At 37.3% G+C, this 14,089-nt stretch overlaps 1 protein-coding gene across 1 annotated transcript; it reads left to right on the forward strand.

The window, feature by feature from the left end:
* The first annotated feature begins 8,271 nt into the window (after positions 1–8,271).
* Positions 8,272–13,639, forward strand: adcyap1a (adenylate cyclase activating polypeptide 1a). The gene is made up of 7 exons (XM_083541133.1): positions 8,272–8,469; positions 8,744–8,827; positions 9,449–9,583; positions 9,885–9,989; positions 11,196–11,327; positions 12,047–12,167; positions 13,183–13,639. Exons 2-7 carry the CDS (start codon positions 8,745–8,747, stop codon positions 13,189–13,191), a joined length of 585 nt encoding a protein of 194 aa, XP_083397259.1. The 5' UTR covers positions 8,272–8,469; position 8,744; the 3' UTR covers positions 13,192–13,639.
* Positions 13,640–14,089: the final 450 nt, after the last annotated feature.

Below are 14,089 nucleotides of genomic sequence, written 5' to 3' on the forward strand. Positions count from 1 at the left end.
CATAGTCAAGTCAAGATGGCGCCGCAGATGGCAGCCTCGGCACGACTCTCTCTAGTACTTTCTTTCTTTTTGTTTATTGTCTGTGTGTTTAGTTACCCTACCCTAATAACTTACACTAAAGAAGCCCTATTTAATACCCACACTGTCTATACTGTCTCACATTGTCTGTATTGTCTTGTATAGTCTGTTTTTGTTTTGTCTTGTCTGTTTTGTCATGTATAGGTTTTATTTATGTCTGTACTTTTGAGAGTCACTAACAGCTGGAACCAAATTCCTTGTGTGTGTCAACACACTTGGCCAATAAACCTGATTCTGATTCTGATCAACTGTGAAGCAATGATGATTCCTGCTGAAAATAACGTAAGATCACAGAAATTCTAATGGTTTCCACTAAAACAACTATTACAAACCATCATCTGTTAACCATTAAAAGTCATAATAAATGGTTTCCGAAAGAAAAAAAGACATACTTGAAATGATTAATGATATGATGCCCTAATGGGCTCTACCGGTGGTGTAGATATGAGATTTGCAGTAGATATGTGATTTTCAAGATGGTGTTCTATTGGTCCTTAATGGTATCCATTAGATATAGCATGTTCCCAATCAAATCTGACATGTCCAGATTCTCTATTGCATGTTTTTTTTTTTATCATACCTGTATAAGATGTTTCCTCCATTTTTTTAGCACATCCCTGCTAAATTATTATTTTATTGGTTTTAATTTGAGTTAATGGAACCTCTACTGGTCCTTGTGGGTCTCTAGTAATTTGTTGTTTTATATAGATGCTATGTTATGCTATGCTGGAAACCATGTGTATATTTGGCAACTATTAGATGGCATGTTTGCATTTACTAGACAGCAATGTTTTTGCAAGGTTTTTTTGATAATGAAAATGATTTAATAATGTACACAATCCAGCAATGTAATTAAAACCTATAGGTATAGTTTTAATGCTTAAGAGCTGATGGTTTGTATTGGTATTAATAGAGTTTTTTTTTATGTTTTTGAAAAATATGTATGTATGTATGTATGTATGTATGTATGTATGTATGTGTGTGTGTGTGTGTGTGTATGTATGTATGTGTGTGTGTGTGTGTGTGTGTATGTATGTATGTATGTATGTATGTATGTATGTATGTATGTATGTATGTATGAATGTATGTATGTGTGTATGAATGTAAGTAGGTATGTATGTATGTATGTATGTGTGTGTGTATGTATGTATGTGTGTGTGTATGTATGTATGTATGTATGTATGTATGTGTGTATGTGTGTATGAATGTAAGTAGGTATGTATGTATGTATGTATGTATGTATGTATGTATGTATGTATGTATGTATGTATGTATGTGTGTGTGTATGTATGTATGTATGTAAGTAGGTATGTATGTATGTATGTATGTATGTATGTATGTATGTGTGTACGTATGTACGTATGTATGTATGTATGTATGTATATATGTATGTACACATTTTAAATTTGTTAAAATAATTGTGTCAGCGCAGGAAAAACACTAATATATGCAAGAAGGCATTATTGTGCTGAACTAAACCTTTATTTCCACATTTCCATATTTCAGATTTACAGATCTTTATTTTTAAATAGTTTTTTTTTCTTAGTCACCTAAAAAACTAAGAGTGATTATATTGCTTATATTTAGTATAAACACACCAAGATATTTTACTCTTTGTATCACCCTCTTGTCTGCATTTGCCATGTAAAAATCCAATATATATATATATATATATATATATATATATATATATATATATATATATATATATATATATATATATATATATATACAAAACTTTCATGAATACTACCTATGACTTAAAATATGAAAAGAAAGAAAAGCCACAGACCAAAAAGACACAAATTTTTCAGCCATATTGTGTCCAAAATATCAGTAACTGTATATCAATTTCTCATTTAAAAGACTGTACAAAACTAATATCCTTTCACAATTATATTATAATTATTATAATGAATAATGGCATGGCTGTCCTGCTGATATTAAGTATAACTGCACGGTTGTGAGTGCAATATTGTTTAAGTAATTGCTTTGTCTATGTCAGGATTGTAGTGAATTTGATGCCTACACCAGAAACACTGGGCTTGAATACCATTTTTTTCACAGCTTGCACACACACACACACACACACACACACACACACACACACACACACACACACACACACACACACACACACATTAATTGATTTGGGTAATATGTCTTTCATTAGTTAGATCAGCTGTATTGGATTTCAGCTGGAACTGAATGCTGGAAGTAAAATATTAATCAGATGACAATTTAACAAATGTCAAACGATCAAACCAAAAAGTTTTCCGTCTCTTCTACTTTTTGTGCACTTTATTTTATTATATATTTCTTATTGATTAAATGCACTTTCTGCCGATTAAAAACCAAACACTGAAATATAAAATATTAATACGTATCCAGACCCTTGGCTGAAGAACTCTACATTGACCTCAAGCATATCCTGTTTACTTTCATCGTCTTGAGATATCTCCAGAACGTGATTGGTTTTAAATTTAGTTGATTGGATATCATTTAGAAGGTGCCACAAGCCACAATTTGTGTCAGACCAACTTTTCAAAGACTTATATGACCAAATTGGTTGTGAGGATGTTCCATAGAAATAAACGAAACCCTTTCGAAGGCTGTGAATGCTGCCTTCGAGAGAGACTCAAAGCACTTTTGTACTTCGCTCTGGACAAGGGCGTCTGCTAAATGCCACAAATGTAAATGTAAATGCTGCCAGGAGGTTACACAGTAGGCTCAATTATTGTGAAATGATAGAAGCTGTACCTGCAAGAACTGTTTTCAGACCTGTGCTAAATGAGCCTTGCTCTGGTAGGTGGCCATAAAAACAGCCTCAGAAGTCCTCTGCAGAGAAGGGAGAACCTGGCATTTTAGAAATATTACTTCAATCAGGCTTTTAAGGTAGTCAGAGTACATGAGGAAGACACTTCTCTATATGGACTTTAACTACTATTTCTAGCATAAAAAACCAAAACAAATATTCTTCATCAACTGACAAATCCCTTCCATATGATTAAGCATGTTAAAGGCAGAATGATGCTGTGGGGTGACTTCCCAGTGTCCTGCAGTGTGACTGGACAGAATTGAGAAAAATATGATCCTTGAAGAAAATCTACTCCAGAGCACAATGACATCAGACTGTAATTAAAGTTGACCTTTCAGTGTGACAGGGACTCAAAGCCAATTTTGCATTGTTATCATGAGTTTTGTTTACTGATTAATTGCTAAAATAATCAAGGCAATTTCAAATCACTGCTTTTTCAATATTTTGCTTCCTTTTATAAAGAATATCTATTTGCTCAATATTTTTTACATCCAGGTGAGAAGGTTCCTTAAATATACAACACTTTTTTATTAAACAGGAGGTTTGTATTTTGTACATGTTTTCCAGTCTTTAGTAATGAATATACTAAAAAACAAGTCAATAGTTTTGCTGCCAGGCTGTGAGAACCTGCGGTCTCATTAACACACTTACAGCTTCCTTAATATTGTCTGTTGTACACATTGACCACCGCAGCATGTGGATGATTGCAAGTAGTACACTCTGAATAGTTGTTTTGAAGAGTGTTATTCATTCATTCATTCATTTTCTCCCGCTTATCCGTAATTCGGGTCGCGGAGCAGCAGTCTAAGCAGGCATACCCCGCCTTCGACTGCTGCCCAATCCTCACAGCACCGTCCCTTACGGTCCCTCCTGCAGGTGGTGAGCCCACGGGAAGTGAAGAGTATTAGTCATACCTAAAAAAAAAAACCTAAATGAACCGAATAATTAATAGGAAGTGGTCTTACAGATTCAAAACAAATGCTGATATGAGTAATTAGATTAGTACTTTAGTTACTCTTGATAAAAAAAAAACTTAGCTACAATGAGTATTTTTTTATACACTTTCTACAGTTTACAGTGAGGAAAATAAGTATTTGAACATCCTGCTATTTTGCAAGTTCTCCCACTTAGAAATCATGGAGGGGTCTGAAATTGCCATCGTAAGTGCATGTCCACTGTGAGAGACATAATCTAAAAATAAAATCCAGAAAACACAATGTATGATTTTTTAACTATTTATTTGTATGATACAGCTGCAAATAAGTATTTGAACACCTGAGAAAGTCAATGTTAATATTTGGTACAGTAGCCTTTGTTTGCAATTACAGAGGTCAAACGTTACCTGTAGTTTTTCTGTTACCTGTAGTACCTGTAGAAACACGGAGTTTGTGCTCCCTCCAAACATTCTCTATTGGGTTTAGGTCTGGAGACTGGCTAGGCCACGCCAGAACCTTGATATGCTTCTTACAGAGCCACTCCTTGGTTATCCTGTCTGTGTGCTTCGGGTCATTGTCATGTTGGAAGACCCAGCCTCGCCCTGTCCCATGTGCAGAAAAACACCCCCAAAGCATGATGCTACCACCCCCATGCTTCACAGTAGGGATGGTGTTCTTGGGATGGTACTCATCATTCTTCTTCCTCCAAACACGTTTAGTGGAATTATGACCCAAAAGTTCTATTTCGGTCTCATCTGACCACATGACTTTCTCCCATGACTCCTCTGGATCATCCAAATGGTCATTGGCGAACCTAAGACGTGCCTGGACATGTGCTAGTTTAAGCAAGGGAACCTTCCGTGCCATGCATGATTTCAAACCATGACGTCTTAGTGTATTACCAACAGTAACCTTGGAAACGGTGGTCCCAGCTTTTTTCAGGTCATTGACCAACTCCTCCCGTGTATTTCTGGGCTGATTTCTCACGTCATGTTTAGCTTCTTCCATTTTCTAATGATTGCTCCAACAGTGGACCTTTTTTTCACCAAGCTGCTTGGCAATTTCCCTGTAGCCCTTTCCAGCCTTGTGGAGGTGTACAATTTTGTCTCTAGTGTCTTTGGACAGCTCTTTGGTCTTGGCCATGTTAGTAGTTGGATTCTTACTGTTGTATGGGGTGGACAGGTGTCTTTATGTATCTAATGACCTCAAACAGGTGCATCTAATTTAGGATAATAAATGGAGTGGAGGTGGACATTTTAAAGGCAGACTAACAGGTCTTTGAGGGTCAGAATTCTAGCTGATAGACAGGTGTTAAAATACTTATTTGCAGCTGTATCATACAAATAAATAGTTTAAAAATCATATATTGTGATTTCTGGAATTTTTTTTTTTTAGATTATGTCTCTCAGAGTGGACATGCACTTACGATGACAATTTCAGACCCCTCCATGATTTCTAAGTGGGAGAACTTGCAAAATAGCAGGGTGTTCAAATACTTATTTTCCTCACTGTATATTGGCACACCAATGTCCAACAGACAGTGGTAATCAGTATATGTATTGGAAAACCTGGAAGCACCTAATCAACCAAAATAAATGAGCAATTTTATAAATGTTAGCACAGAGGTAGACGGAAGGAGATTTTCTGAGGATTAATTTCACCACAGAACACACACACACACACACACACACACACACACGCAGACGCTAGCATCTTTGAAGAATTACCAACATTCCCACAAACAATACAGGACACAACGGTAGGTGGTGGGTGGTTAAATTTCAGTCTACCACCATTTTCAGCATCCCATCCAGCAACACTTAACTCTAATACACCATTTTAGAGCTGAAAGTGTATTGTCTAAAAGCTTTCACTTCATGCTGCTTCTATATTGTAATAAAAAAGATTTTATGTATATATATATATATATATATATATATATATATATATATATATATATATATATATATATATATATAGAGAGAGAGAGAGAGAGAGAGAGAGAGAGAGAGAGAGAGAGAGAGAGAGATTGGACACTGGAAGACTGAAAGAAGGTTTTGTGGACGGATAAGTCAAAGCTTGTGGTCTTTGGATCAAACAAAAGAACATTTGTGAGATGCTGAACAATTGATATATAAATTATAAAATACCTTCATTCAAGCATGGTGGAGGCAGCAGGATGGTCTGGGGGTGCTTTTGTAGGTGCAAAATAGGAGATTTGTACAGAGTGGAAGTGACCTTGGGGAAGGAAAGCTATCACAAGATTTTGCAACTACATGCTCCACACTGGGGACAACACTTGACTGTGGCCAATTTCATCCAACAACAGGATTATGACACGCCTCCGAAATGTGTCAGCAATATTTGAAGAATAAGCCAGAATTCTGATTTTTTTATTTTTTTATTTTTTTATGAAGACAAAGTTTGAATAAAAACATTCATAATTTCATTCAAAATCATTATTTCTAACTCTATGTTTGTTTGTTTGATGATGTCAGAGGGCATCATTGGAACAAAGGATGACGTGCTCATATTCCAGTATTATGATCACAAGACATAAAGTGATCAATATTTTATATTTCTTTGTGCATGCTCGCTTCAAACCAACAACATGCATAATTTAGAATTACTACGCACAGAATACAATTTCTACTCAGTTTGTTCAGGTTTTTCACACAATATAAATTTTAGTATTAGTAAAAAAAAAATAGTGGATGATTCTATGTCTATTAAAAAGTTAAGAAATGAAGCACAAAAAATAAGGAGATAACCTTTCTGTGTTGGCTGTGGTTCATGTAGGATTTATAATTTCTTGGCCTCCAGCAGTGGCAAGCCACAAAAGAAGATGCCAGTGCTAAAGTTGAGTCATAGGGGGACTCAAGAGGAAGAGAAAGAGAGACGTGGGATCACCATTTTGTTTGGGATGAAAGCCAAAATGCCTGCAATTAGAAAAGTGCATATTGCACTTAATAAAGCATCCCTGCAATTACTTTTATTCAAACCATCTCTCCCTTTATATACCAAGGAATGCTCATATGTGACTTTTTACATTAAAATTCTCTTTCTGTGTCTATACATCTCTGGAGAGAGTCTGTGACTGCTTACTATTGTATAACAGCTGTATTATTGCTCATGAAATAGCTCACATTCACGAAATTCTATCCAATCTAGTGCTGTAAACCATATCTGATCGTCTCTACTAAATCTCTAAAAAATTTATGAAGTAAATACAGACTTATCAGTTGCATGACAGGACTCCTCCTGTTTACCACTTCTCAGTTTGAGGTCGTCATGCCACTGGGATATTGATGGTGACTCCAGTATTAGATTTGGTCTATTTACCGGTGCGGTTTTATTTCGGGGAAGAGCAGCTCACACACTTCTCCAGGGAATTTACGCACAGCGAGATTCTAGATCAGGGCTGTTGGAGAACACGATATGATACGGCATAATGTTTTGATAGATTTTGCGTACTCTTATCAGAGAAGTGGAATAGACTCTACGAAGCACATTTGGCATTTTGCAGCTGTAGTTTATACTGATCCACTTTTATGCAAAATCTTTTTGCAATATTGATAGTAGGCCTCTCTAACGCATTTATTAGTGCAAAACACTGGATGGCGCGCGCGCGCTAAAGTCATTCGAGCTGCGTGGAACACAAAGATCGCTCCAAGAACTTTACCTGAAGTTCAGCAGCTCTTTAGATTAGTACGCAAGAATTAAGAATCACGTGGCAAATGACGTAAGAGAGGGTGATTCATTCACTAAAGTCTCAGCAGGATGGAGAAACATAAAAAGAGAGGGAGAGAGAGAGAGAGAGAGAGAGAGAGAGAGAGAGAGAGAGAGAGAGGAAGAAATCGTTTAGGAAGGTTGACAAATACACTCACATCCATCAATTCTGCTCAATCACTTCTCATTAAAAATCTTTGCATCCTGATTGATTTATTTAATTCTATCTTTTGATATTTGAATTTAAATCTTTCATGTAGCCTACATCAATCGATCGATCAATCAATAAATTGAGTGCACACGTTTTACTTATGATTAATAAATCTGTCAAACCCACGTGTTTTCCTTTGCTGATAACAAAATCTAAGAAGTCGGATGAAACCAGAAGTACCCAGAACTACATGTGCTGATGATTCATTCATTACCTGATCGTGCCCACGCCAAACCCCCCCTTCGCAAATGAATAAAAATAAATAAATACATAAAAAAATAAATATTCATGTCAAAATATTATTCACTTGCGGTGTCAAATGAACTCTTCCCTTCTTTTTTTTTTTTTCTTTACTACATGTACAGCCCAAGTGAAATCCATGACGAAGCAAGCGTGTCGGTCCTGGTGGACCAGGGGTGAGTGACGTAGACAGGGAGTGAAATAGGGCTCGCCACGCCACACGGCACAATAAAACACGCACCGCCGCCGTGTAAAGTTCCACAGACGATGGCGACTCGCGGTCTGCTCGGCGTGCAGACATCTGAGTAGCGCGTTCAGGACTAGATCATATATACTCTAGAAGCAGATCTAGATCTGGTGGGAGAGGACAGATATAAGAACCAGAGGAGGGACAGACTTATTTGAATCACGCAGCCTCATCGGACTGCATCCCACTACTTGTCCTTGCGCATCTGTAGGTATGTGAAATCTAGAACAACTTCTATAGCTCGAATGATCTTAAAACAAAAATTAGACAGTGTATAGACACGTTTATAAAGAGTCCACTTTTTATTAATGTGTCTCGGTGAGGTTGGGAATTTATGGAGCACCTGCTGCGCTTTGCAACTTATCCACAAGCTCTTTTTGTTTTTTTTTGCATGAACACCTTTACACCACGTTAGGCAGTGAGATTAATGTCATCGTGTTGTCTGGTTTCTTTTTTCCCTCTTTTCTTTTTATCTTCTTCTACAGGATGATGATGTCGGCGAGCAGGGGGACTTTATGCTTCCTCATCTATGCGCTCTTGGTGCAGTGCACTGCGTCCTCTCCGCTCAGGTAGGACAACACAGGGGACAGGGACATGGGAAGGGGTAGAAATAGGACAAAAGCAAGAAGGCAAAAAAAAAAAAAAACAACAGGATTACTGAAAGAGTCAACATTAAGGTGATATGTGGCAAAAAAGAAATAAAATCTAGACGGCGCGTTTTGCTTTTGCCAGATGCGCATCCGGAAAATGAAGCCATTAAAAGTACCAACATGGGAAGGGATTATTCTTTTCTCATTTCAATTTAAGAAGCTATGTGTATTCTAATATTTGTGCAAAAAAATGATATTGTATATATTATTATAATGATTTTACTTGAACGCGTTTTATTGTTGCACTCAGATACCGAAATTTTCTTATATGCGCCCTAGTAAATTAAAAACCAGTAAAAAAAGCACGAGCTGTATAATAATGTATTGTATATTATTTCAATTTTCTACTAAAACTAATAATGAATATTGAAGCGAAACTGGTCTGTATGATCCAGTTGTTTTAGTTTATTATAGTTTGAACACAATAATCTCTGTTTATCAGGGTTTTTTTTTATGTATCTAGCAAGCATTTGTGGCAGTGAACGAGAAAACCATTTCTGGGAATCATCAGCATGCTGTACTGTGTGGTTTTTTTTGCAGGCTGGAGTCCGCGGTGTATGATGAAGATGGCACTTCATTAGCAGACTTGGCGTTTGACTCAGAGCAGATCGCACTCAAACGCTCCCCATCAGGGACGGATGATGTCTATGAGATCTTTCCTCCTCCAGAAAAACGGTGAGGCTAAAAGACAGTTCTTGGATTATTCATCTCGTCCATAAATATAGTATGTGTTCATCACATGCATGATGTATGTTTTTTGGAAAGAGCTTGGTTTTAAGTTTAGCCAGATGTGTGAAAGAGCTTGGTTTTAAGTTTAGCCAGATGTGTGAAAGAGCTTGGTTTAAGTTTAGCCAGATGTGTGAAAGTGCTTGGTTTAAGTTTTGCAAAAGTGCAATTGAGTCGTTGTGGTCCAGAATGTTAATCCCAGCGTGCACGGTGTGTGACCATGTGTGTGTTTGGCGTTTTGTCTCCCCAGAACGGAAAGACATGCAGACGGGATGTTTAATAAAGCCTACAGACAAGCGCTGGGTCAGTTATCAGCCCGGAAATACCTGCATTCTCTGATGGCAAAACGCGTTGGGTAAGCACATCTCAATCTCTCTCTCTCTCTCTCTCTCTCTCTCTCTCTCTCTCTCTCTCTCTCTCTCTCTCTCTCTCTCTCTCTCTCTCTCTTTCTCTTCTCATATCTAATCCTGTACTTATTCACATGCAATTATTTGTTCTGTTGTAGTGTGATCTCTGTGGATGCTCAACCCCTTCATCCCACCTTTCAGTGTTTTATTTCTGTCTTTGTCCACATCAGTGGTCTGTCCAACAAAAAAAAAAAAAAAAAAAAGAAAAAAAAAAAAAGAAGCTGTGATAGACCAAAACTGAATAGAACAAAATGGAGAAAAGAGAGAAAAAAAGATACCAAAGCACGCATATTCATTCATTCATTCATTCATTCATTCATTCATTCATTCATTCATTCATTCATTCATTTATTCATTTATCCATTCATTCATTCATGCATTCAGCACAGAGAGATAGAGAGATAGACAGAGAGAGAGAGAGTTTGATGCTTTGCTCCAAAGGCAGATTAATGGACATTTTTACCCCCCCCCAAAAAAATATATGAAATATAATGAATATAATGAAGCTTTATTGTGAGAAATTATGTTTTTCCCAGTCAAGAAAAACCTAAGAAAAGTGATTTTTGAGGCTTCAAATAAAATTCTGTTGCTGTACAACAAACACACAAGAAGTTTTTAGAGTGTTCACACATAGACACAACAGACACTCCATATATTGCATCCACGTTGATAATAGATGAAGGTGTAGTTACTATTTAGTTTGGAAGTGTGTACAGTGGAACCTCGGAGCTCGCGAGGGTCAGGGACCAAGACCGGTCGCGAGTTCCGAATTTTCGCGACCTTTTGATACGCCCCTTCCAACCCAGTAAAAACCCAAAGAACACTATACGAATTAAATGAGTAAATAACACTATTTCACTCCATAACACTTAATTATTAGACAATTTTAATGAGATAAACCTTGATTAGAAATGTTAAAACTAGCGTTTTGAGCAGCTCGCGGTTGCTCACGAGCCGATCTGAATGAGAGTCGCCGGTCGGAATGAAAGTCGCGAGCATGCGAGGTCGCGAGCGCTGAGGCCGCGAGCTCCGAGGTTCCACTGTATTCGTTTCTGGGAGGCTAACATACTTTGTTTTGGGTCTCTCTCTCTCTCTCTCTCTCTCTCTCTCTCTCTCTCTCTCTCTCTCTCTCTCTCTCTCTCTCTCTCTCTCAGAGGAGGCAGTGCTATGGATGAGACAGAAGCTCTGGCTAAGCGCCACTCAGACGGCGTGTTCACTGACAGCTACAGCCGCTACAGGAAGCAAATGGCCGTGCAGAAATATCTGGCCGCGGTCCTCGGCAAAAGGTACAGACAGAGAGTTAGAACCAAAGGACGACGATTCGCCTATTTTTAGTGCTTTCAAAGAAAAAAATAATAACAAACACACACACACACACACACACACACACACACACACACACACACACACACACACACAATCCCCCCCCCAACCGTACAGCCGCTTTATCCCCCCTGTTCTGTGCTGTCCCCGGGGTCAGTCAAGAGTGTTGAGATGAAGAGTGCGACTGCTGTTTCTTTTAAAGAAAAATGTACTTCATGTATGTTGAAATGAATATTTTGATATTGACACTGTTTTTTGTTGTTGTTTTTTTTCCCTTTCTTTCTTTTTTTTTTTCTTTTTTCTTTTTCTTTTTTCTACTGAAGCACTTGAAAGCGCACAACACTACTTTGTGGACCAATCGTATAGTCTGACCAAATATATACTCTATATTTCCTTATTTATTTTTTAGACATGAACAAAAGTGTATGTGCACTTGGAGGGTTTGCTTCCAATATTTTGTCTTTTAAAAAAAAATTACATACACATATATATATATATATATATATATATATATATATATATATATATATATATATATATATATATATATATCAATTTACCATTATGAGTATGAGTAAATAAATTTTGTCTTAAAGACAATCATTGCACTGAATGTTACCTCTCTTTCTTTATTTGCTTGGAACTTTTCAATTAAGTGTGAAGTCTTCTTTATTTACAACAGCCCTGAAGACTTAGATTTGCACCAATTTCTACAAGGCATAGACTTTGGGGCGCTCCCGGATGGGGATGATTTTGAGGCATTTATGAGGAACTGGCTGAGGCAGTTCCCTTCCAGTCTCCTGGTGAGTGGCTTTGGGGCTCTGGTCCGTACCTTTGCCCTTTACATTTTGGGAGAAAAAGGTGCCTCTCACTCTTCCTTCTTTCTCCTGTGATGTTCTCCTGCTCTGCCATCTAGACCTTATATTTCATAAGCCAGCTCCTTTCCTTTCTCACCTGTTCACACTCTATTTGATATGCACATTAATGTTCACAACCATGGTATGTTTTCACTTCAGAAGATTGCTCCGTAAATTTCTCTTGGGTTCCCTGCATGAATTAAACGTGACACGCTCTCTAGAACGCAGTTGTAGAACAGTGGCCTTCTCCGATATGCAACTTTCTCTCAGCCGGCACACAACCTTTCCTATTTCTGTAAAGGCATCAGCTTATCTACCTTATATTTTCCATGCTGTTATTCTTGACCTCTCTCTTGAGAGTGGTAGCTTGTAAATGTGCATACTCGTTTATTAAAAGCGCACACTCCAGCTTTTATTTGTGTGTAGAATGTTTTTCATGAATTTGTAGTTAGATCTGGCATTTTTTTCCTACAGTTTTGTTTCTGTGTTTAAACTGCTATTTTTTTATATCCAGTTGCAAAAACACACTGGGCACCTTTAAAGTTACAGATTAAAATCTGTCCATTCTGACAAAAAACTGGCCCTGATAGCTGCTCATGTTAATGCCAGATATCTGCATTTTCCATGATCACCTCTTTCTCTGTGTTCATGCTGTATAATTTTCAACTTCTGGGTACTAATAGACTTAATTAGGATTTCACAGCTATATTAGTCTGTGTTCAGTCTTAATTGCTTAAAGAGGACGTGTTTTCTCATTTTTGTTCATGTATATTTTTATGTACAGTATACCACAAACTGAGAGGGAATAGAGTAAAATCTCAGAGGTGAAATAATTTTGGGAAGGGGAAGGCTCTGTTTAAAGCACACCTACTCAAAACTGCAGTGAATGTATGTGTGAAAGTGGAAGAGAGAGGGTGTGAGTGTGAAATCGATGTTTATTTAATTATGCATTCTCCTGCAGGCTTTGTGACGCAGGAGGGCAGCTTGCAGCTCGGGTGCCTTTGCTTCGACTTAAAAAATGGCCACCAATCTCAGATGGCACGTTAGTGGCCCTCCAATGCTGCACATCACCTGCTCACACTCTTTCCATTTCACTGGATCACATGACTTTCATTCAGTTGTCACCAGGCCATTTTTTTCTTGTTATTTTGTCTTAGCTTCCCTATGCATAGTGTGTGATCGATAGCCGAACAGAAATCATAGGACACCTCGCACTTCCAAAATTCATCCTGTGTTGAATGTCTGAGAGCGCCTGAAGCCTTACTTTAGATGAATCTTAAATAAACAGATCTATTTCTTGTGTAGATAAATAGTAGAGTATAAAAGAAAATGGGGACCACAAAAGGAATCACCAGTATAAATGTCAAGAAAATAAGGTGTTGTAAGAATTTGTATGAATAAATTTTTGTAAACAACAACACTTTGTCCAATCTTTGAAACTTTACCAATTAAAATCATGGACTAACAAGCAAAGACGTGAGAAAAATACCAACTTCAATCACACAATTAATCATGTGATAAAAGGGCCCGTTTACATCACTTGGCATATGTTGCAACAGGAAGTACAGATTAAGCATGTCCAATGCTATAACTTATGCATGTATCGCATATGGATGGAATTTTCACACCTTTTCTTTAGGGATAAACATCTATCACATTATAAAACACACCCATAAGCATTGTCAAATGAACATAAAGAAATAAACCTCTTCCTGAGGGTACAAAAAAAACAAGAAATATACCAAAAAGGTGAATAAAAGTAATCAAAACAGATTTGATCATCAACAATTATTGAAAAAAACAACCCCAAAAATATATTTCTAATATACATAGAGTATATATGTACTCTCTCTCTCTCTCTCTCTCTC

This window comes from Silurus aristotelis, assembly GCF_946808225.1.
Source record: "Silurus aristotelis genome assembly, chromosome: 5".
NCBI lineage: Eukaryota > Metazoa > Chordata > Actinopteri > Siluriformes > Siluridae > Silurus > Silurus aristotelis.

Bases quoted from the DNA above. Each gene is read 5' to 3' on its own strand.
- adcyap1a (XM_083541133.1), top strand. From the start codon at position 8,745: ATGATGATGTCGGCGAGCAGGGGGACTTTATGCTTCCTCATCTATGCG. The intron at 8,828-9,448 runs GTAGGACAACAC...TTTTTTTTGCAG, and splicing joins ACTGCGTCCTCTCCGCTCAG to GCTGGAGTCCGCGGTGTATG. The intron at 9,990-11,195 runs GTAAGCACATCT...TCTCTCTCTCAG, and splicing joins CTGATGGCAAAACGCGTTGG to AGGAGGCAGTGCTATGGATG.